Genomic DNA, 23,059 nt, shown 5'->3' on the forward strand with positions numbered 1-23,059 from the left:
AAATTTTTATTTTCCCTCCATTTTATTTCCCTCCATTTCCAATTCACACTTTTCTACTTTAAGGCCAATGGCTTAAAGTCCAACAAAATGTTGGTTAACATAGTTGAAATGGTGGGTGATATAGTAGTAGGTATTGGAGCAAAAATATGAATATGGCTATATCTCACCGACACAGAGTCCAACTTCCAACGTAGAAAGAATAGGAAAAGACAAGCACCAAAAACAAGCCAAGTATATCCATTGACCTTAAAGATATTTACAGCCCAATTTAAGCAAGCAAGAAATTGAAAATTCCAAGATCAGTTGAAGGTTGAACCATAGCAAGACCACAAAAAACTTGGCAATGCAAGTTCAACCAAAACCACACTTAACAAACCGCTATGGTTCAAATACATCCGAATTGAAGGAGAAATTGGCCTTCTGTAAGCAAAAAGATAGTAAAGATATCCAAACAGGAGAAAAGATAGGATGATCCAGAAGAAAGGAAGAATAGATGGCAATGAAATTATCAAGATTTGTGCACAAACAATTGAAATTAAGGTCTTTCCTACTTGAAAAAGTCGGTATTGAATTGGGGTATGTGGTTGCTGATTTTCTAAAGCTGGTCGAAAAAGAAAAGCATAGGTGGATGAAGTGAAAACAGAGAGAGAGATGCAATGGTTTGTCATTATTGCGATGGAGAGGGGTAATGGATGATCTGAAATATCTGAGTCAGTTGAACTCGATAAAGCTACTGCTCCTATGCAACAACAGATAGAGCTAATAAAGTAAGAGATAGAGAAGAACAAGATAGATGGGAGCTCCATGTAGTTAAAGAGAACTATCCTTACTGGGAAATTCAATGAAATTCCTGAAAAGTTAGTGACATAGTTATGAAACTTGATGAGAACTGGAAAATTCTGGGAAAGTTATTGAGGACTTCTACTGACTTTCCTTGACAGCAAAGTTCGTTTATGGATATACGAAATCACACCATTCAATTTGACTTGTTTTTCTTCTGCTTTCCATCTCAATATTGGAAAGATTTGGATCAAAATTGGTCATATTGGGTTATAACCCGGTGTTTAGCCCATATTGACCCGATCACACAAATAGCCGATGATATTAATTGTTTACTTTTTCTAGCCATATACATTGATTATACATAATTATTAGAGCCGTCAATATAGGCTTGGCCGTTGGCCCATCTCAGCCCGTGATTTAGTAGGGCTGGGCTAGAATTTTTGGAGCCCGTTTAAAAACGAAGCTTTTAAACCCGGCCCGAGTAAGCTCGTGGCCCGTGAGGCTTGACTAAGGCTGGGCCGGCCCAGCCCGTGGGCCTAATAAAATATTTATTTAAAATATATAAAAAATAAAAAGTATACTGCCTTTAGAGATGGAAAGTGAGAATTGGATCTTTACTAAGAGGAAAACTTGATCTTGAGAAGTTTCAAGATATGATGTTGTCATGTATTGGAAGGACCATTCTAGAAAATATCCCGATCTTTCAATGATGGTGCGTGATGTACTTAGCATTCTTATTACCATTGTACCATCGGAATCAACATTTAGCATCAGTTGCGTGTTCTTACAAAGTACAGAAGTTGCATTTATTATGAAAATGTCCAAACACTTATTACTACTTGAAATTGGCTGCACATGTTTTCCCGAACTCAAACTGGTAATATTTTTTTATGTGAATTTAAATATTATTAATTTTTAAAATTTAATTATTTTTAATATTTAACTAATTAATATTGCATATGAATTGTAGATGAAAATGAAGATGTTGACAACCTTATCACAAGCGGATTCAAATGTGTTTGATGAAGATGATGTGTTGGATATCTCATAAGCATCATGAACATTCTCTTGAATAGTTTGTTTTAAGTTTGACTTTTAGTGAATGAAATATAGCCATGTCTTTTACTTTTTTAGTATTTATTGTGATATATTGGAACAATATAAAAAGTTATTAAGTTTTGAGAATTTTTTCCAATAAGATATTTTTTAACTTTTAAATAATTATCTTTTTTTAGGTCAGAACTTAAAGAAAAAATATAAAATTATATTTTTAAAAATGATGGGCCGGCCCGTGGGGGCCGGTGGCCCACATAGGGCTGGGGTGGGCTGACAATTATAAGGCCCATCAAAATGGTGGGCTAGCCCAGCCCATCAATTGCTAAAGCCTACATGGGCTGGGCTAGCCCGACCCGGACCATATTGACAACTCTAATAATTATACACATATAATACATAAATTATGTATATATTATACCTCAAACGGCTATTTTTAGTTAAGTGGTTAGGTGAACGACTATTTGCGTTAATTCTTCATGAATGAACTTTGCATTAGCCCATATATTTACTAAGTCCATCTTGAACCACCTAACTTCAGCCCAAACAGCTCCCCTAATTCTGTCACAGGTAGCTCACTACACCACTTCAGAGGACAGTGAACTATTAACACACATTAGCCAAAATTATTAAGTTCACCGTTTAGCTCCATAATAAAAACATGAGCATTGGCCTAAACAAATTCGCAGTGAAGCTGTGATTTTGTTACATGTGAAATGTATTTTATTTTTAAGAAGGGGCAAGGGAAAGGAACAAAAAAAGAAAGAGGAAAAAGGAAAATCCGTGGCTGCTGCGAATTGAAAGATCCGAATAGAAGGAACATACGATGATCAATGGCTGGTTTGATAGAAGTATCCTTTGCAAAACACTTTGCGCCAAGGGTATGACCTAATAATCAATTAATCGAGTTGCAAACCTATTCGGATACAAATCCCAACAAACACAAAAACACCAAGTAATCTACCCATCTGCTTAAGCCGTGGTGCGAGAATTACCTGATATCTATGGTAATGGAGGTAGTAAATACTCACTTGAATAATCGAAATGCCCACAAACTGGCCCAAACACCACGATCTCTTAGCAATACAGCTAAGCACACACGTGTTCACTGAACTAGTGGTCTGATAAATGATAAAACGGAGCAAGCATATAATAGTCAAACTCTTTAGTAAGCTAACCAGGCTGTCAGTGAGCTAAAGCAAATTGAAGAGAAATATTTTACATCCTTCTATCAGGAAATGCGAAAATTTCAGAATGATTTCAACATGACACTGAAGAAAATGCCTACCACGTGTATGTTTTGTGCAATTCAGTTCAAGGCAGAATATCCAGGAACACCAAAAAGTCATATTCATTTTTAAGAAAATTGCAGCAGCTCCAAAACCAGAATGGGTACAGAAGTACAAAAATGAAGCATTTATGTAGATTTTAGGAGCTTGAATCTACTTAACAAGGAGATCCCTCCTCCATATGCCTTTTGATATTGAAATTGGACGTGTATAGCAAAAATTTTGTTACTTTTATTCCTCATCCAGCAGTAGAGAAGTACAGGATAGAAGCGATGATAATTCTTCTTCTGTTGCCAATCCAGAACCTTGCCATCGTATTCTACCAAATTTGTCAAGCAAAAACGTGTACCTGTTAATTTGATATAGAACGGAGAACACTTAGAATTCATTTCTTCTGCTTAATCAGTAAGGAAACTGAGAGGAAATGTTAACATTTCATACCCAGTCAGAAGGTTCAATATTTTAAGTTCTTTCCGGAAGTAGTAATGGTCTCCAAATGAATAAACAATTTGTCTATGCAGTACATCCTTGCTTTCGTCAGGGTTAGATTTCCTCATAGTCCGAAGTAGTAGTTTCTTTACAGGACTGAGTGTCAACAACCATGAATCTATAAAGGAGATCTGCAGACAATTGAGGATTCATATACTCAATCTACTACATTATGAAAATGGGAAATACAGGAATCCCTGCATTTGACTAATGCTAGTAAAAAACCGTCTAGCATACAATTACATGTAGTCTTTAACCGACCGGCATTGATAGAGTTCATTCTCAACCAACACTTCTTGCATTCAAGAAGTGTGAATATCACAAAGGTTTGTTAAAAATATTAAAACCATGCTGCATGAGAGCTTATATCATCCAAGAAACCTCTTCCTTCAGCAATAGAATATCTGTCTAATACTTTTTGACAAGGCATATCTGTCTAAAACTTACTCTTGAAACTTGCCTCTCTAGATTCCAATTATTCTTTATCAATTGATATTTGCAATTTATACCCAATTTCCAGAACGTTGAAGGCATAACAGTCATAAACATGTTTCTGCATTTAATGTCACTATACTTCACGACAGTACCGTAATTTTGAGAATGTCAACTATCACATGACAGAAGCATAGTCTTGAGCGTGAAATAAAGAGTCCTTTAGCTCGTTTACTACGAACTCTGAGAACATGCCAAAACCATAACAAGGGAAAATACTTATTTGACATTCAAGTCTTATGCAGTTCTAAATCCTAGCCAAACCCCAAACAATGTTGCTTCATCTCATTTACATCAGCAATGTTGGCTATGGTATGAGGGACATTTTAAATAAGAGGAAGGTGCAACAACCAACAGAAGTTTGAGTCTTTGGGATACGATGTGGAATTCTACACTTTTGTGCTTATCTACAATTGTATAAAGACCTAAAACATGCTCCGATATGTAAGATACATGCGTGAAGAGATGCTATTTTTTCATCTAAGACGTAGTGCTGCAATACCTCATATAGCTGAACCCTATTGGAATCTTTGAATGTATCCAGAAATGGTTTACTCCAAGAATCTACCATCGCCTGCCAAAAGTCGTCAAAACTTCAGCTATAATGAGAAAAGGGAAGATATACTGCAATAATTGATGTTTATACATCACGCTTTAAATTAGGGGTGTCAAATGGGCGGGTTGGGTCAATTTTGGGCGGGTTAAAATGGGTTGAGTCAATAATTAGGCGGGTCAAATGACCCGCCCAAAAGTTACTTGGGCTGAGATGGGTTAAAATTCGGGTCACAACCCAACCCGCCCAACTCTTATTAAACTTTAATTAATATGTGCTATTTTCTTATAAATTGTATAATTACTAAATAAGGCTTTTTTGCTTTTGTTATGGTCATATTTAAAATATTAAACAAAAAATAAAATTATTTCTAAGATATTTTGACAAACTTGTTCATGGATTAATTTGGGCTAAAAATTAGCCCAACTTTAATTGGGTTGAGATGGGTTGGATCAAGATGGGCTAAGTTCAAGAAATGGGCGGGTCAATAACCAACCCAACCTTGGGCGGGTTGGGCGGGTCATTTGGGCTTGGGCCAAATTTGACAGCCCTACTTTAAATCAACCTGCATTATCTTAAGATAAGCATGGGAAGAATAAGTTTCTAACTACTTTTACCCCACAAATACTGCATCAGAAACTTCTATTTCTCAGAACTCTATATGTACTGCAACTAAGTGAAATTTGTTCATGTGTTCCTATAATAATGACATGAACGAGTCAACATATTCCATTTCTTTTGGTGCAACCTTTAAAGGAATCCTGCCAATGACACATTTTGGTAAAATTGTGAAATTTTCAACCTACTTATAGGTGCTTATTTCATTATGTATTCCACTCAATGAGGTATGAACCTGAAAATTACTGTAATAGCACTAGTGTTGATAAGACTAACGAAATCAACTTTAAGTCATGTTCACAGTTAACTCAGACACACAACCTACAAATGTAAGGCAGCCAATGACAATGCCTCGCCATTGATAAAACACTGATTAATGTTCAAAGCTCTAGGGAATGTTAAAGTGCTTTGGCCATTCTAGTTGTCCAGGATAATGCCTCAGTTAAGACACTATATTAACCCATAGAGATCATTTCATAGATAAGGAAGCTCAAAAGGTGAAGAAAACTAGTAAGCCGGATGACAGGCAATTGGATAACATAAACACCACTTTTTTACTTCAGGCAAAACCAGCAATAAATTAAAGTTACTATAACCTGTGAGCTTGCACGAAATGAAAGACACAACAATGATGCCTTTGGTGCTTCTGCTTTGTTTGCCTCAACGCCATTTCCAGCGGATGTGATGGGAAGCTTAAGGCTTGAACCATCTGAGTTACTCACCTCCAACGCAGGAAACTTCACAGCCGCCACTGCTGGAATTATTATCTTATTTGCAGTTGCAATCTATTCCGCGATTTCCATAAGCAAAAAGTCAAAAAGAAAAAAAAGAAAAAAAAGAGAGAGAGAGAAAGCAACATTAAGATAGCGACTTTTTTAATACCTTACCACCATGTTGCTTCAACTCGTTTATATCAGCAAAGTAACCCCGGTTCATCTCATCTTTACTGCCCTAAATCACATTATATACATAAAGTAAATTTCAGAGTCCATTTAACATAAGTTAAAGAGTACCCCCTCTACCCCATACACTTACCTTATTAGCTTGTCGAAAAAGAACGTCACATTTCCATATTTAGAAACAATCTAACTTTAACTTGTCACTTTACCCTTAATTTTGCTGATTTTGTAAACTATTTTCTTACGTGTATGTGGCCCAATAAGATTAGGCCCATAATTAATATTTAATTAATGAGCAAATCTCATCCGTCCGATCGGTTACTTGATGGACGTACCGGATTAAGTGAGAACCTCTATAAATTGGTCCTCTCCCCACCCATTAGGGTTACCGTATTTTTATTCTCTCTTCCATCTCTAAAGGCGACGGTAACATAAAGTTAGGGCAAGGGGCGACAAACCAGTTTTTGAATTAACGCTTCCGCTTCAAGATAATGGATTCCGCTTCAGGTATGTTTTCTATGGCAATTACATGTAAGATTATCATGTTCAAGATCCTGGTATGAATTAAAGTTTATGCTTACATATGGTATCATGAGCCTAGATTTTTGAATTGATAATCTTCGCAAACGAATTTTTTCATATTCGTGAACCGCTTTAGAAATCATGTGCTATCATTAATTACAGAATCATGTCTTTAACTTTTGACAATATTTTACTATAGTTGAACAGATTTGAGGTTTGAACACTAAAGGTTTATAATCCCGGGTCTTTAGTATATAAGTGAATTTGAACTAATTTTCGTTGATCTAAAAGTCCAAACCAATATCATCCATTGTTGTTCACTGTTTTAATTGGTTAAAACTTGATGTTTGTTATTATTCTCCAAAAGTGGCTTGAAAATATTTTTTCAGTATAAAACAAGTTTGGTGTCAGAAGTTGCGTTAATGTGCAAGAATTTGATGAAACATGGATAATTTGTTTTGGGCTATTAAGTTGGTGAAACCATTTATTATCTATTTTATGTATGTGATTAATGTTTATATAGTTTGTTAGTCACTAAAGTGATCAAACTAGATTGTTTAAAATATTCACATGCATAAAATATTTTGATATTTATTTTATGTGTGCATTTATGTTTATATAGTTTGTTAGTCGCCAAAGTGACCAAACTAGTATGTTTAGAAATATGCATACATAAAATTATAGTTTATCCATGAAATTAATGAAATGCCTATAATTTAAAAATAGTGGATAAATTAATTTTCATTATTGCTAGAACTTAAGGATTTACCCAAAGGTGCATCAATTATTCTATGAATAGTGAATATGATGAGGTAAATTAATATTCTTAGTCAAATATATATTGTCTGTCCAAAGATGACATATATATTTGGTTAAAAATATTTAATTACCTATTAAGACTAAATGACATTTAAATTATGATAGTGTGTCGTAGTATCTACCCAAAGGAGAATTGCGATATGCTTTAACTGTTTTGTTGAATCCATATTGATTTGTGAGCATGTATTATCTATTTTGCAGCTATTCCTTTTCATTCGCTTGCTTCGTCTGTTACTATGTTCAATGGATTGAACTTCTCTGAATGGCGTGAACAAGTCCAGTTCCACTTAGGTGTGATGGATCTTGACTTGGCTCTGTTGAATGATAAGCCCGCTGCCATTACTGATTCGAGCAGTGCGGATGAGAAGTCTTTCCATAAAGCATGAGAACGCTCTAACAGGCTAAGCCTTATGTTTATGCGAATGAATATTGCCAACAACATTAAGAGTACTATTCCACAAACAGAAAGTGCCAGGGAATACCTGACGTTTGTGGAAGAACGTTTTCGTTCTGCAGATAAGTCTCTCGCTGGTACACTAATGGCTGAACTCACGACCATGAAGTTTGATGGGTCGCGTAGTATGCAAAACCATATCATCGAGATGACTAACATTGCAGCAAGACTTCAGACCTTGAGGATGAAAGTGGATGACTCCTTCTTGGTTCAGTTTATTCTGAACTCGTTACCTCCTGAGTATGGACCTTACTCAGGAGGAGTCGAGACTTAAGAAACAAGGGAATCATTCAATTAACCTCATGGGTCAAGGAGCTGGTAAAGGACTTATGAAGGCCAACAAGTTCAAGAAGAAGAAAGCACCTGTTAAAGCTCAACAGGAAGCTAACAAGGAACATAAGGCAGATACGTGTCGTTTCTGTAACAAGGAAGGACACTATCAGAAAGATTGCCTGAAACGAAAAGCTTGGTTCGAAAAGAAAGGTACAATTAGTGCTTTTGTATGTTTCAAATCAAATTTAGTAGAAGTTCCTAATAATACTTGGTGGCTTGATTCTGGTGCAACTGCTCATGTATCTACTACGTTGCAGGGATTCCTTACGATCCAAACTACAAATCCAAATAAGGATTTCTTGTTCACGGGAAATCGTATGAAGGCTCCAATTGAAGGCATATGGACTTATCGTTTGATCATGGAGACTGGACATCACCTTGATCTATTACAGACTCTTTATGTACCTTCAGTTTCTAGGAATTTGATTTCTCTTTCAAGACTTGATGTTTCTGGATTTGATTTAAAGTTTGGAAATGGATGTTTCAATTTATATAAGAATGCTATTTTTTATGGTTCTGGCTTTCTCAGTGATGGTTTATATAAATTGAAACTCGATATTGCTTTTTCTGAATCCCTTCTTACTCTTCAACATAATGTTGGAATGAAACGTAGTTCACTAGATGAAAGTTCTGCTTATTTGTGGCATAGACGTTTGGGTCATATATCCAAAGAAAGGTTAGAAAGATTAGTAAAAAATGAGATTCTTCCGAATTTAAATTTTACTGATCTTACTATATGTTTGGATTGCATTAAGGGAAAGCAAACCAAGCATAGTAAGAAAGGTGCCACAGGAAGCACCCAGCTTCTTGAAATTATACACACCGATATTTGTGGACCTTTTGATGTTCCATCTTTTGGTGGAGAGAAATATTTTATCACTTTTATCGATGATTTTTCACGTTATGGATACATCTATTTGCTGAAAGAAAAATCTCAAGCAGTAGATGCTCTCAAAGTGTTTGTTAATGAGGTTGAAAGACAATTAGATAAAAAGGTGAAAATCATTAGGTCAGATAGAGGTAGTGAATATTATGGAAAATATAATGAATCAGGACAATGTCCAGGTCCATTTGCAAAGTTCCTCGAGGAACGTGACATATGTGCACAGTATACTATGCCAGGAACACCTCAACAAAATGGTGTTGCAGAAAGGCGCAATCGAACACTTATGGATATGGTTAGGAGCATGATAAGTAATTCCTCATTACCCAAATCATTGTGGATGTATGCTCTTAAAACCGATGTATATTTATTAAACAGAGTTCCTAGTAAGGCAGTTCCAAAGACCCCTTTTGAACTGTGGACAGGAAGGAAACCTAGTTTAAGGCACCTGCATGTTTGGGGTTGCCCAGCGGAAGTTAGAGTTTATAATCCACAAGAAAAGAAATTAGATTCTCGAACAGTAAGTGGTTACTTTATTGGTTACCCAGAGAAATCTAAAGGGTATGTGTTTTACTGTCCAAACCATAGTTCGAGAATTGTTGAAACCGGTAATGCAAGATTCATTGAGAATGGTGAAGTTAGTGGGAGTGTTGAAAAGCAAAGTGTGGAAATTAAAGAGGTGAGGGTCAATATTCTATTACCCAAAAATGTGCCTACTTCCACACAAATACCAAATATTGTTCCAATTGTTGAAGAACACTTTGACAATACCGAGCAACATTTGGATGAAACACTTCATGAAGAAACTAACTCACAAATATCTGACACAAATGAACCACAAGAAATGCCATTAAGAAAATCTCAAAGAGTTAGAAAATCGGCTATTTCGGATGATTACGTGGTTTATTTGCAAGAGTCAGATTTTGACATTGGTCTTAATAAGGATCCGGTTTCATTTTCACAAGCCATAGAAAGTAATGAGTCTGAAAAATGGATTGATGCCATGAAGGAAGAGTTAAAATCCATGGAATACAATAAAGTCTGGGATCTTGTTGAATTGCCAGAAAGTTCTAAGAGAATCGGGTGTAGATGGGTCTTTAAGACCAAACGCGATTCAAATGGCAATATTGAGAGATACAAAGCCAGACTTGTTGCCAAGGGTTATACTCAGAAAGGAGGCATTGATTATAAAGAGACCTTTTCGCCGGTCTCAAAGAAAGACTCGTTAAGAATTATTATGGCTCTGGTGGCTCATTATGATTTAGAGTTACACCAAATGGATGTGAAAACTGCCTTTCTTAATGGAGACCTCGAGGAAGAAGTTTATATGGACCAACCAGAGGGTTTCGAAACTAAAGGAAAAGGTCAAATGGTGTGTAAACTGAAGAAGTCAATATATGGACTTAAACAAGCCTCACGACAATGGTATATAAAGTTTAATGATACCATAACATCTTTTGGATTTGTGGAAAATACCGTTGATCGGTGTATATACCAAACGATCAGTGGGAGCAAGTTTATATTTTTAGTCCTATATGTTGATGATATTCTACTTGCTGCTAATGATTTAGGCATATTACGTGAGACTAAAGATTTTCTCTCTAAGAATTTTGAAATGAAAGATATGGGTGAGGCATCCTATGTGATAGGAATAGAAATATTCCGTGATAGATCACAAGGATTATTGGGATTGTCTCAGAAAGGCTATATCGAAAGAGTTCTAGAGAGATTTAACATGAATAATTGTTCAGCAGGAATTGTTCCAATTCAAAAAGGGGACAAATTTAGTCTCATGCAATGCCCTAAGAATGATGTAGAACGAAAGGAAATGGAATCAATTCCTTACTCGTCAATTGTTGGTAGTCTGATGTATGCTCAGACTTGCACAAGACCGGATATTAGTTTTGCGGTCGGAATGCTAGGAAGATATCAGAGTAACCCAGGAATTGATCATTGGAAAGCTGCAAAGAAAGTTTTGAGGTACCTGAAAGGAACGAAGGATTACATGCTCATGTATAGGAGATCCAAGCATTTGGAAGTTGTTGGATACTCGGATTCAGATTTCGCTGGATGTATTGACACTAGAAAATCCACGTTTGGTTATTTGTTCCAATTAGCTGAAGGAGCAATATTGTGGAAGAGTGCCAAACAATCTGTTATTGCTACATCCACGATGGAAGCAGAATTTGTGGCATGTTTTGAAGCCACAATTCATGCATTATGGTTGCGAAACTTTATTTCAGGACTTGGGGTTGTCGACACCATTACCAAGCCGCTGAAAATTTATTGTGATAATTCTGCAGCAGTATTCTTCTCCAAGAACGATAAGTACTCCAAAGGTGCCAAACATATGGAATTAAAGTACTTTACCGTCAAGGAGGAAGTTCAGAAACAAAGAGTGTCACTTGAGCATATTAGAACTGATCTCATGATTGCAGATCCATTAACGAAAGGTTTACAGCCAAAGATATTTAAAGAACACGTACATAGAATGGGTCTTGGCTGTATTTATGACTGATGTATTTATGATGTTTTGACACTCTGAGCTCATTTATATGTTTCTGATATACATTAGTGATTTCCTGTTTCTCATAATGGTGTACACATTATTATTTTGAGATATTACAGGATAAGTCTCAATGAGATATTATTGTGGACCATTAATATTTTAATTAATGAGCAAATCTCATCCGTCTGATCGGTTATTTGATGAACGTACCAGATTAAGTGAGAACCTCTATAAATTGGTCCTCTCCCCACCCATTAGGGTTACCGTATTTTTATTCTCTCTTCCATCTCTAAAGGCGGCGGTAACATAAAGTTAGGGCAAGGGGCGAGAAACCAGTTTTTGAATTAACGCTTTCGCTTCAAGATAATGGATTCCGCTTCAGGTATGTTTTCTATGGCAATTACATGTAAGATTATCATGTTCAAAATCCTGATATGAATTAAAGTTTATGCTTACAGATTTAAGCCGCACAAGCATCTATAACATGTTCTAGATCACAAATTTTTTTAAAAAAATTCTTTCTCTTTTAAACTCTGTGTCCAATCAAACACTGTTACATAAATTGAGAGGGAGTTAGTGCAATACATTGAAATCGAGAAACTTACAGCCGAGCACGCTCTTTCTCAATCGCCTCCTTGTTTCCCAGCTGTAATCAAATGAATCTTCAATACCAACTCAATACAGGAAAAAATTATAATGTAAGCATTAACTAATTTACATATTTTATATATTAGCAGAGTAGTTGAAAAATAAACAATTATGAAATGGACGACTAAGAAAAAAAGTACATTTCTATGTTTATTGAACTTACCTGGTAAATATCGAGGAAGCGATTGGAGGTCAATCGGCATGGATTGGTTAAATGAATTGGAGAAACTAATTTCTCTTCTCGGGAAAAATAGTTTCTTGAATTGAGAACTACAGCTGAGCAAAATCTCTTAAGCCTCAACATATTCAAGGATTTTCTTCTGTGTTTTTCAGGTTACAGGGATCGGAGGAGGTAGAAGACGGAACGGGTCATTTTGCAGGCTTTTACCTATACGGCCCAGGCCCAAGATATTTAGAGAGTTAAAAGTCCAAATCCTTAGGCCTAGTATCCCAAGCAAGAGGGTGAATTGAGCAAATAGCCACTTTTTACACCGCTAATAAGAAATTAGTCACCACCTCAAAGCTAATCAATATATAATTTTTCTTTAGTACAGAAATAAAATTTGGACAAAAGTATTCCTGTATAAAATACAAAAATATTCCAGCATAGCTTGTTGTACTTGGAAGTCTTTACAAGCGAAACTCAAACACCTTGTGATTCTCAACTTTAGAGGGTGTTTGGATTGGATTTTAAGCGGGTCAAATCAGTTTTAAGCTTGTTTTAGTTTTTTCAGTGTTTGGCAAGGCTATAAAGTAATTCAAATAAGTTAAAAACTGCTTAAAACAATAAGTTGGGTAATCCCTTTTGGCTTAAAAGTTATTTCTTAAGCCAATCCAAACGGGCTCTTACTCTCACGAGTCTGAAGTTGATTTTGAGGTGGTTAAACTTTTAAAAAAAATTCGAAAAGTGACTTGGCATTCCCCAAACTCAGCCCAGTACTTAATTTGCATGTGTTTTTTAAATATGTTACTCCATCCGTTCCATTTATGTGACAGTGTTTGATTGGGTATGGAATTTAAGAAAGAAAGAAAAACTTTTGAAATTTGTGGTACAGAATAAGTCATACATATTTGTGTGCTAATAAACCATCTCATTAACGGTCCAATAAGCATCTTTAAGTTTCATAAAATTAATTTCATTACACTAACTAATTAATAGATCTTATTTCACCTTCAAATAAAACAAGTGTGTAACCTTTGTTTTGCTAATTTAAACATGTATCATTACTCATCAAACTCATGAGAAACTAGCTAGAACATTTTCTTTTAGGTCAATGTGCCATTTTTGAGGACTTTGAGATCAGCACAGTACGTTGTTATCCATCCTTCAATGATTTCAACCTCTCTGTTCCTTTGCAATGTTAACCATTCTGGATCATTTGGCTGGCTAGTAAGAATGTCTAGACAATGGGAACCTACAAATACAAATAAATAAAATCATGAAAAGAAATTTGACGAAACAATAACATGCATGTTAGCAGGAGCGTATGTAGTGTGAGAATCACAGGTTCAATTGAACCTATAACTTTCGTCACAGAGTAAAAATTCGTTAAAATTAGAAAAATAGTAGATATGAACCCATAACTTTAAAAATATAATGAGTTTAATGCCGAAAACCTTAAAAGTTAAACTCATAAAGTTCAAATTTTAGATCCGCCTCTGCATGTTAGCTATCATTTTTAGGGGGTTCCTAATTAATGTTTGTGTAGAGATTTACTTCTTATAACCCGTTTAGCCAAGCTGCAAAAATCAGCTTATATTGATAAGCACTTTTTCTCAAAAGTACTTTTGGTGAGAATCAGTTTGTGTTTGACTAATTAATTTGAAAAGCACTTTTGAGCAACAATTAGTGTTTGACCATGTTTTCAAAAGCTGCTTCTAAATGTATTTTTCTAAAAAATATTTTTCAAAAAAGTGCATTTGGAGAGACACTACTTTTTTCTATTTCTCCAAAACTGCTTCTACTTTTGCTCAAAAACACTTTTTTCTTCTAAAAGCTTGGCAAAACACTTCAACTTTGAAAAAAGCATTTTTGGATTTGGAGAGTTCAACTTTGAAAAAAAATACTTTTGAATTTGGAGAATTTTGACCAAACAAGCTATTATTAATAAGCGATTCAATTGTGCAAATAGTTTTAAACAATCGATATATAGAACTTACACTTATAATTTATAGTGATACAATAGAGAGTTACTTATAGTTACTTTATAAATAATTTAATTGTGCAAACAGTTTTACACCATCCGTGTATAGAATTAAACTTATAATTTATAGTTGATACGTTTGTAAAAAGAAATTCTAAATTCTAAAGAAAAAAATTATTTCTTATTAATGGCATACCGTTACGCGTCGTGACAGCTAGTAGACTATCTGATAGGTCCTGCAAAACCCTAAAACAGAAACACAAACAAAAAAATTTAAGAGGATAAAAGTTTAACATATGTCACCATATAGAAGAAGGAAAAGACTTTTGTCAAATACGTACCCTGCACTACTATAAGGATCTCTTAGTCCATTGGAGAAAATGATGTTGCTAGCAAACCTATGAAGAATTAATTTTATGTCCTGCAAATTCGCTCATGTAAGTTTAGATATTTTTGAGCTTTAGAGAAACGGTAAAGTTATCTTTGTGTGACCTATAGGTCACGAGTTCGAGCCGTGAAAACAATCATTAACACTTGCATTAGGGTAGACTGTCTATATCGCACCCCAATGGGTGTGGCCCTTTATCGGACTCTACATGATTGTGGAATGCGTTGTGCACTGAGCTGCCCTTTTCTAAGTTTAGATATTTGATACACAAAAAAGAGCTTAGTGCATTAACGTAGATAATTTTATTGTTGCTCAAAATCTAAATATCTAGCGCATAAGAAAAAGTAGAATGACAAACCGTATATAACAAGGAAAAGTTATAAAATGAAATAAATTAGAGTATGAAAAGAAGTATACATGTCCACCATAATAAGTTGTGACCCAATGTGGACGAGGGGAGACCCCGTAGTCGCTCTTGCAGTCTTCTATGAACTGATCCAAATTAAAAGGAGATGAATAGAACATTGTATCATTTTCGCCTCGTCCTATAGGCATCACCATCTCACTGCATGTCTAAAAAAACAAAACTAGCTAGAATTAATTTCTAAATATTATATACTTCAAATATGGGAAGGGGAGCCTTGGCGTAATTAGTAAAGTTGCTGTCAAGTGACCAGGAGGTCACAGGTTCGAACCGGGAAAACAGCCTTTTGCATGCAGGGTATAATTGCCTTTGTGGTCCGGCACTTCCATGAGGCTGTGAAAACTTAGTGCACCGGGCTGCCTTTTATATACTTCAAATATGGGCTGATAATTCGGAAAAATGATAAACTTCAGCAAAATGTGTTAGCTCAATATAATTGGTGTACTTACTTGCCAATCCCATCCCAAGTCGGGTTGACCAGGGAGAATATTATAACAAGATTTATTCCCTTCATATGCAACAATTCCAGCAAAAATACGATCAAGAACATCACTTCCATTGGTTGCACCATCAATTCCTCCACAAATCAATGTCACTGGATACCGAGGCGGATCGTCATACTGAGCAGCAACGGCATATGTCGAATCCAAATATCCCTTCAAATCGGAAGAATTATTTAACGGCCTGAAATCCAAAAATCATTATTAAGGGTGTGTTTGGTATCGAGGAAAATAATTTTCCAAAATGGCAGTACGGTGCACAAGGCATCCCGCATTCACGTATGATACTGCAAAGGACCGCACCCCAAAGGGTATGATGTAGACAATGTACCCTAATACAAGCATTAGTAGCTCAGACCCATGACTTATAGGTCACACGGAGATAATTTTATACCGACTATCCAATGCTATATAAAATTTAGAAATAATTTCAAATGGAATAATGGAGAAAAAAATAAGCAGGAAAGTCTTTATCCCTTTTAATGATAAATAATTTTCTGAAAAATATTTTCGGTTCATATAAAACACATCCAAAATTGAATATAAAGATTAGTATAAAGGCGAAACTGTTTTTTTTTGAAATATAAAAGGAAAGAAAAGATTACGAGCAAGTCTTGAATTTTTGACTGAGATAGGAGAGTCCATCTTTTGTAGAAGCAATCTTGTCAATTATGGACCATGAATCTCGTATAGTTTGGTAACAACTCTCACTCGCTTCCTGTAATAATTTTCGGAATATAAAGGACTTAATTAGTTTTAGAAAAGTGTTAAAAGTACGAAAAAAATACGTAATGATTTACTTACTCTAAAATCCTTAGTGACAATCGAATAATATCCATTTTGAGGAGTAATGTCATCAAAATAAAGAATAGGAGCTGATGAAGCTAGAGCACCAATAGCTATATGAGGATACTTTAATCGAAACCACGAAGCCAACACTGCACATTTTAAAAATTAAATAGTGTTTTAATATAATAAAGTTCCAACTTTACATTATTTAAAATTAAAGGACTGAAAAAAAGAAAGAGAATTATTTTTCTTTCTTACTTCCTCCATAGGATCCTCCAATGACAATAATAGGAGAATTAGGTGCTGAGAATTGTTCTTTAACATGCAGCAAAAGTTCTGCGTAATCGGCTATAGCTTGTGCAGAATTGAAATAACCTCTCGTATCTTGATCTTTTAGAGCTTCTTCAATTTTTCCTAATGGTATTGATTGTCCATAGTACCTATGCTGAAAACCGCAAAGCACAAGTTTAGCACATTGAAAACATAGACCATTTATTCATGTGAAAATAGCACAAGCTAGCCAGTTTTCAGACTGGTAATTGAAAAATAGTTCGCGTTTGCAATGTCATTAAAAAATAGTCACTATTTTGCTGCAACACGGAAAGTTCCAGCATAATATACTGGAGATTGGAGCAGCTGTATACGAACTTCAAGCATATTATGCTAGAACTCCAGTATATTATGCTGGGAATCCAATATATTATGCTGGAAACTCCAGTATATTATGCTGGAAGTTCGCATGTAAAAAATTCAAACTCTAGTATATTATGCTAGAATATTTTCCAGATTTTGAACAGTGTTTTCATTCAAATTTATCTTTAAATGAAAAGTGGCTAAATTTCGATTACTTTTCAATCTGTAGCTACTTTTTCAATTACCACTTGTATATCTGGCTATTTTTGAATTTCACCGTTTATTCATTCAGCCTATTTTGACCAGCCCAATTCAGTCTATCTAAAAGTCACAGTGATTGGGTTAAATATGTAGTCCAAATTGATCCGTCAAAAAACTTATCAAATTATTTATTAAAAATGGTTTAATTTTTCACATATAGTCATAATAAAGGAAAAAAACTAGTTTTATTTGGTAATTATAAAATTATAAGAAAACAGTCAAAGAAGGTACTAAAACTTGAAAAGAATTGTGCGAGATGGCTATGGCCCATTTTTTAACCCATCTCAATCCAAGTTATTTTTGAGCACCTAATCATTTTCTAACTCAACGTATACATTTTGACCTCCAACCTTCCAAATTTATCAATATCCGCCATTTGACACCCCTAAGTTTCAAATACTTACCATTCAAAATCAAGAAACATGAGGGGGGGGGGGATGACAATTGTGGTTTTAATGGACATATATAGTTGATGGATTAGTGAATTTACCTCCATGTAAACGAGAAGAGCCTTAAAACGAGGGGCAAAATCAGTGAGAAATCCAATATTAAGAGGATCATTATCAATGGAAGATTCAGCACCAAGATAAGCAAAAATTGGAGAGCTTGAATTGGAACCACCCCAATACTTAGAATTAATTATGTATCTTTGCTTAAAAGTGGAATAACTTTTAGGTCCATAATTGAAGTGATCAAGTGTTTGTGTATAGAAATAAGTCTCAAACTCATTTGGTAAATTGGTAGAAGAATTAGAAAGGGTATTAGAATCTTTAAGGATGTTTTTAAGAAGTGGTGTAAGCGTTTGGATTTTATGGGGTTTTAAAGAAACTGAGGTTCTTGAAATGATCAATAAAAGAAGCAAAGGAAGCCATTGGAATAAGAAAAATCTATTCATCTTCATTGTAAATTAAAAGACCTTGGTAAATGAATGTTTCTTTGTGATTCTATTTATAAGTATTTCACTCTTCCACGTGAGGCGTGATTCACTCGTTTATCTAATAAATTTCCTTTAATTTGCAATGTGAATCACATAAATAAAGATCTATAATTAGCTAATAAAGTATCAAAGTACTGATTGATGAAATAAATGGTAACTCACTTAATATAAGCAATCTAGTCATATTGAAAGTTTATAAATGATGTATCATTAATTGTCAAAGGATATAATTTGAATTTCTTTAACTTTTTATGGTTAGATTTTATTATTGAGTAAGATTTTAATGGTAACACGACTTATGGTTAAGTGCATTCTAAACATTAAAAAAAATCCATTTTTGCCAGAAGTGACCTGCCTTAACTGACTGGTTTTACAATATTTTAACTTTATTAGACACATAAGTACGCCACTCCAATTTGGAAGGGAATAAAAGAAGAATAACAATTTTATTTTAAAGTAGGATTCCATGTAAATACTTCCTCTGAAGGAAATCAAGGTTAGTGGTTTATATATAGTTAAGATCACTAGAATGAACTGGTTATAAGAATTTACCATTCTAATCATCACTTAACATATAGCAGGAATCTGCTATACAATTTATACATACATATAATACATACACGACGTAAATTATGATAATAAATTATATTAATGGTGGATTAGAAGAGAAGGGTGGCAAAATAGGGGAGGAATGCCGGCGAAGAAAATGGTGGATTTTGGAATGGGTGGGTTATTAATATGGGTGGGGCGGATTTTAATTATAAACAGGGCGGGTCTTTTTTATCCAATCAGAGCCAGTCACGTATATTTTTTAAATTGAAATGAAGGATTTAACGGTTGAAGGTTAAATATGATCCAAAAGTATGACGGTAAGGGTAGTTATACTGAGAAATTAAAACTAAGGGTAGATATAGCGTGTTTTCAGTAGTAAAGGGGCAAATATGACCCTTTTCATTAGCGATAAGTAATTATTCTCTAGAGAAATACTTGTGAAATTGAGATTTTATTGTAATGATATATCGGAATTCAACGATTTCCAATTCTTTTTAAAATATAAACCTTTTGGAATCAAGACAAACTAACAAGTATCCCTACTCTTTCGCTCTCTAATATGATATGATAACCATAGATCTTTTCGGGCAGCAACCATTACAACCACCTGCATCTTCTGACCCACCCAATAACCAAGCGATAACTCTCAATGGCTCTCACCCATCTAACACCAATACCACCAGCAAGCCACCGGGGTAGCGCCACCAAACCTTGCCCTCAATACCCAACCTAATCAAATTGCACCAACAATACATGCAAATCAGGAAAATGTGATTAAGAGGGTTTTGAACAACATTACAACCTCTCAAATCTGCTATTCCAAACCATCTTGTGCATGCCTCAGCTGATGAAAATTTCAAAGGGGCTGAACTTCTCGATGGAAATGTAGAGAAATCAAATCAACAACTCCATCAGAGGAATATACCTAATTCAAGCACAAACTTCCCAAAGATAAGCTCAAATTTAGACCCACCCAACCCCAAAAATATTATTACCAGGATATCAAGTAGCAACAATCTTTGCCTCAAAATCTTCGAGTGCAAAAACAACAACAAGATATCATACCAAATCAGAATCATAGCACACAAATAAAACCCCCTTTGTTTCAACTGAACCCTCGTACCAAAGTTCTAAGCCCTCATCATCCAATGGAAATAAGACCCTCTAAACTGTCATTCGCAGCAACAGTTCAGACCAGTTTGGCAACAATGTCAACCACAAAATCACTTATGAAAATCACACATAGGGTACATCTTGGTAAACCCGCTGTTTACTTCCCTGCTGAAGATTACTTTGTTAATTTAGCTCAGGATTGTAAATGGACTATTATTGGGCAATTCATTAAAGGAAAACCTGATATGGATGAATTAAGAAAACTGTTTGTCAGACAATTTCAACTCAAAGGAACATTTAAAATAGCCTACTATGATTACAAGACTGTTTATATAGATTTCACAAATGAAGTTGATTACAATCATATATACCTCAAGCAATATGTTAACATTAGTTCCTACACTATGAAAGTGCTAAAGTGGACTGCAGATTTCATCAAAACATCCATTGTTCCCGTTTGGATATTAATCCACAAGTTGTCTTGGCACCTTTTTAGATGGATGTTGTATCTAGAATGGTGCAATCAATCGGAACTGCAGTAACGCCTGATCTGGCCACCTATTCAAAATCCAGGAGAAATGTAGCTAAGGTCAAGGTTGAGATTGATCTACTCAAGGCCAAACTGGATGAGATTTGGTTAGGTTTCAAAAGATCAGATGGTACTGATGATGGAATATGGCTTAAAATTGAATATGAATGTGCTCCAAGTTACTGTTAACATTACAAAATGCAGTATCATAAAGATTCTGAATGTAGAAATACTGGTGCTAATTGTAAAGTCATGATCCTTAATAAGGAGCAGCATAACAAACATATAGATATATCAAGCAAACAAGTGGATGAGGATGTCTTTCAGGAAGTTAGAAGGAAGAAAAATAGGCAAAATGAGAGGAAATGAAATGGTATTATTATAAGGGAGCCAGATCCATCAGTCCAAACAAAGAAGGATGAACCAATTGTAGATGACAATGGCAAAGGAAAAAAAGAAAAAATGCACCTACCAAAGCAATATTTAAGGAAATTCAGAGTAAAAAAGTACAGGCTGTAATAATCAAGCTCGTGCAGTAACTAAAGTTGGAGAAAATTTACAACAGAACTAGAGTGTAACGACCCGACTAGTCGTTTTGCTTTCTAGAACCCCATTCCATTAAATAAGACTTCTCATACTTGCTTTAACTGATTTATGACCTGCGGGTTAGTTGGTTCGGGATTTGGAAGAGTTTGGGTTGAAATCGGAACACTTGGTTCTTTAAGGTGGGCTTAAAAGGCCAAGTTTGACTTCGATCAATATTTTGAGTAAACGACCTCGGAATTGGAATTTGACGGCTCCAATAGGTTTGTATGATGATTTTCGACTTGGACGTATGTCCGGATAGGGTTTTGGATGACACAGGAGCGTTTTAGTGCATAATAGTAAAAGTTGGTTCTTGAAGGTTTTAGAAGTTCTATAAATTTAGTTTGGAACGTGTTTTGGTGATATCGAGGTCCAAACGGAATTCCGAGATCGGGAATAGTTCTATAATATCATTTAAGATTTGCACGCAAAATTTGGTTCCATTCCGAGTAGTTTAAGTATGATTCGACGCATTCGGCGAATTTGGAAAACTTGAAGTTCAAAGTTTGATTCAATTTGGTTTTGGGGTATGATTCATGGTTTCGTTGTTGTTTTTCGCGTTTCGATAATTCGAGCAAGTCCGTATTATGATTACAAACCTGTTAGTGCCTTTGGACGAGGTCCCGAGTGGCCCGGGTGAGTTTCGGACCCCTCGGAGCTAAATGCATGAAACCAGATCTGCCCAGTTCTAGTTTCCTTCTTCGCGAACGCAAAGGAACCATCGCATTCGCGTAGAAGTTGTTGGGTTGGGGAAGGAATGATCTTTGCGTTCGCGATAGCTTCTCCGCATTCGCGAAGGTCTGGGCCAGTGACCTTCGCGTTCGTGTAAGGCCTCCTGCGTTTGCATAGAGTAGAGTAGCTGGGCTGGGCCAGCTTTGTTCTTCACGGTTGCGAAGTCCCCATCGCGTTCCGGTAGGTCTAGCCAAGCTAGCCTTCACGTTCACGTGTCAGTTGTCGCGTTCGCGATGAAGGGCCTTCAGAGGGCCTGAGCCAATGGCCTTCACGAACGCGAGGCCCCTGTCACGTTCGCGATGAAGGGGGCAGTTGGGCAGTGAGTTTAAAAATTGGGGCTTAGGCATATTTGGGATCATTTATTACATCCTTGGGCGATTTGGGAGCTTCCAAAGAGGGGATTTCAACCTAGCATTTGTGAGGTAAGTTACTTCTACTTAATATGAGTTTAATACTTGGTTTTTGGGTAGATTAACACACAAAGATTAGTGAAAATCATGGGATTAGAGTAAAATATAGGGTTTTGATAAAAATAAGATTTAACCACGAAATTTATTATGGAATGGGGTAAAAATCATATATTCTTGATTTTTAGGTTATGGGCTTAGCATATCACAAATATTATATTATTATTGACCCTACTAAGTGTCAAGTCGACCCCTCATCACTACTTCTTCAAGGTTAGACTGGATACTTACTGGGTACATATTGTTTATGTACCCATACTATGCTTCTGTACTTAATTGTACAGGATCTGAGGTAGGTGTCAAGTGCTTTTAAAGAATCTATAGATTTGTAATATTTTGGATATTATGGTTGAAACTGCTAAGGGAACCAAAGTGAAAGTTGTTAATGAAATATTTTCAGAATTTGAATAATGAAGTATATCTCCTCTTTATTCAAGGATGACTTTGGGTAGAATGAAATCTAACAGGCTTGATCAGTCGAGTTTACTCGGTTGAGCGTCGGTCGTGCTCCTCGGTTTTGGGGCGTGACAGTCTGAATATAAAGTATACATAATCTCAACATATTTATAGTGTATGGCACAAAGTACCCCTTAATCATACTCTAAGCACGCTGACGACGCCTGGCTCAAAGTCTATGAACCCACACGCACACACACACACA

General features: G+C 35.5%; 2 protein-coding genes across 2 annotated transcripts; both read right to left on the reverse strand.

Moving 5' to 3' along the window:
* Positions 1-3,022: 3,022 nt before the first annotated feature.
* On the reverse strand, positions 3,023-12,704 carry LOC104230097 (uncharacterized). The gene is made up of 7 exons (XM_070162784.1): positions 12,508-12,704; positions 12,302-12,342; positions 6,160-6,223; positions 5,874-6,062; positions 4,609-4,680; positions 3,567-3,745; positions 3,023-3,474 (listed from the first exon to the last, which is right to left on the reverse strand). Exons 1-7 carry the CDS (start codon positions 12,646-12,648, stop codon positions 3,357-3,359), a joined length of 804 nt encoding a protein of 267 aa, XP_070018885.1. The 5' UTR covers positions 12,649-12,704; the 3' UTR covers positions 3,023-3,356.
* Positions 12,705-13,610: 906 nt separating this feature from the next.
* LOC104233831 (uncharacterized) lies at positions 13,611-18,384 on the reverse strand. The gene is made up of 9 exons (XM_009787285.2): positions 17,974-18,384; positions 16,848-17,034; positions 16,605-16,738; positions 16,406-16,518; positions 15,750-15,984; positions 15,294-15,449; positions 14,830-14,909; positions 14,685-14,734; positions 13,611-13,759 (listed from the first exon to the last, which is right to left on the reverse strand). Exons 1-9 carry the CDS (start codon positions 18,382-18,384, stop codon positions 13,611-13,613), a joined length of 1,515 nt encoding a protein of 504 aa, XP_009785587.1.
* Positions 18,385-23,059: the final 4,675 nt, after the last annotated feature.

The sequence above is a fragment of the Nicotiana sylvestris genome, chromosome 11, assembly GCF_000393655.2.
Source record: "Nicotiana sylvestris chromosome 11, ASM39365v2, whole genome shotgun sequence".
Lineage (NCBI taxonomy): Eukaryota > Viridiplantae > Streptophyta > Magnoliopsida > Solanales > Solanaceae > Nicotiana > Nicotiana sylvestris.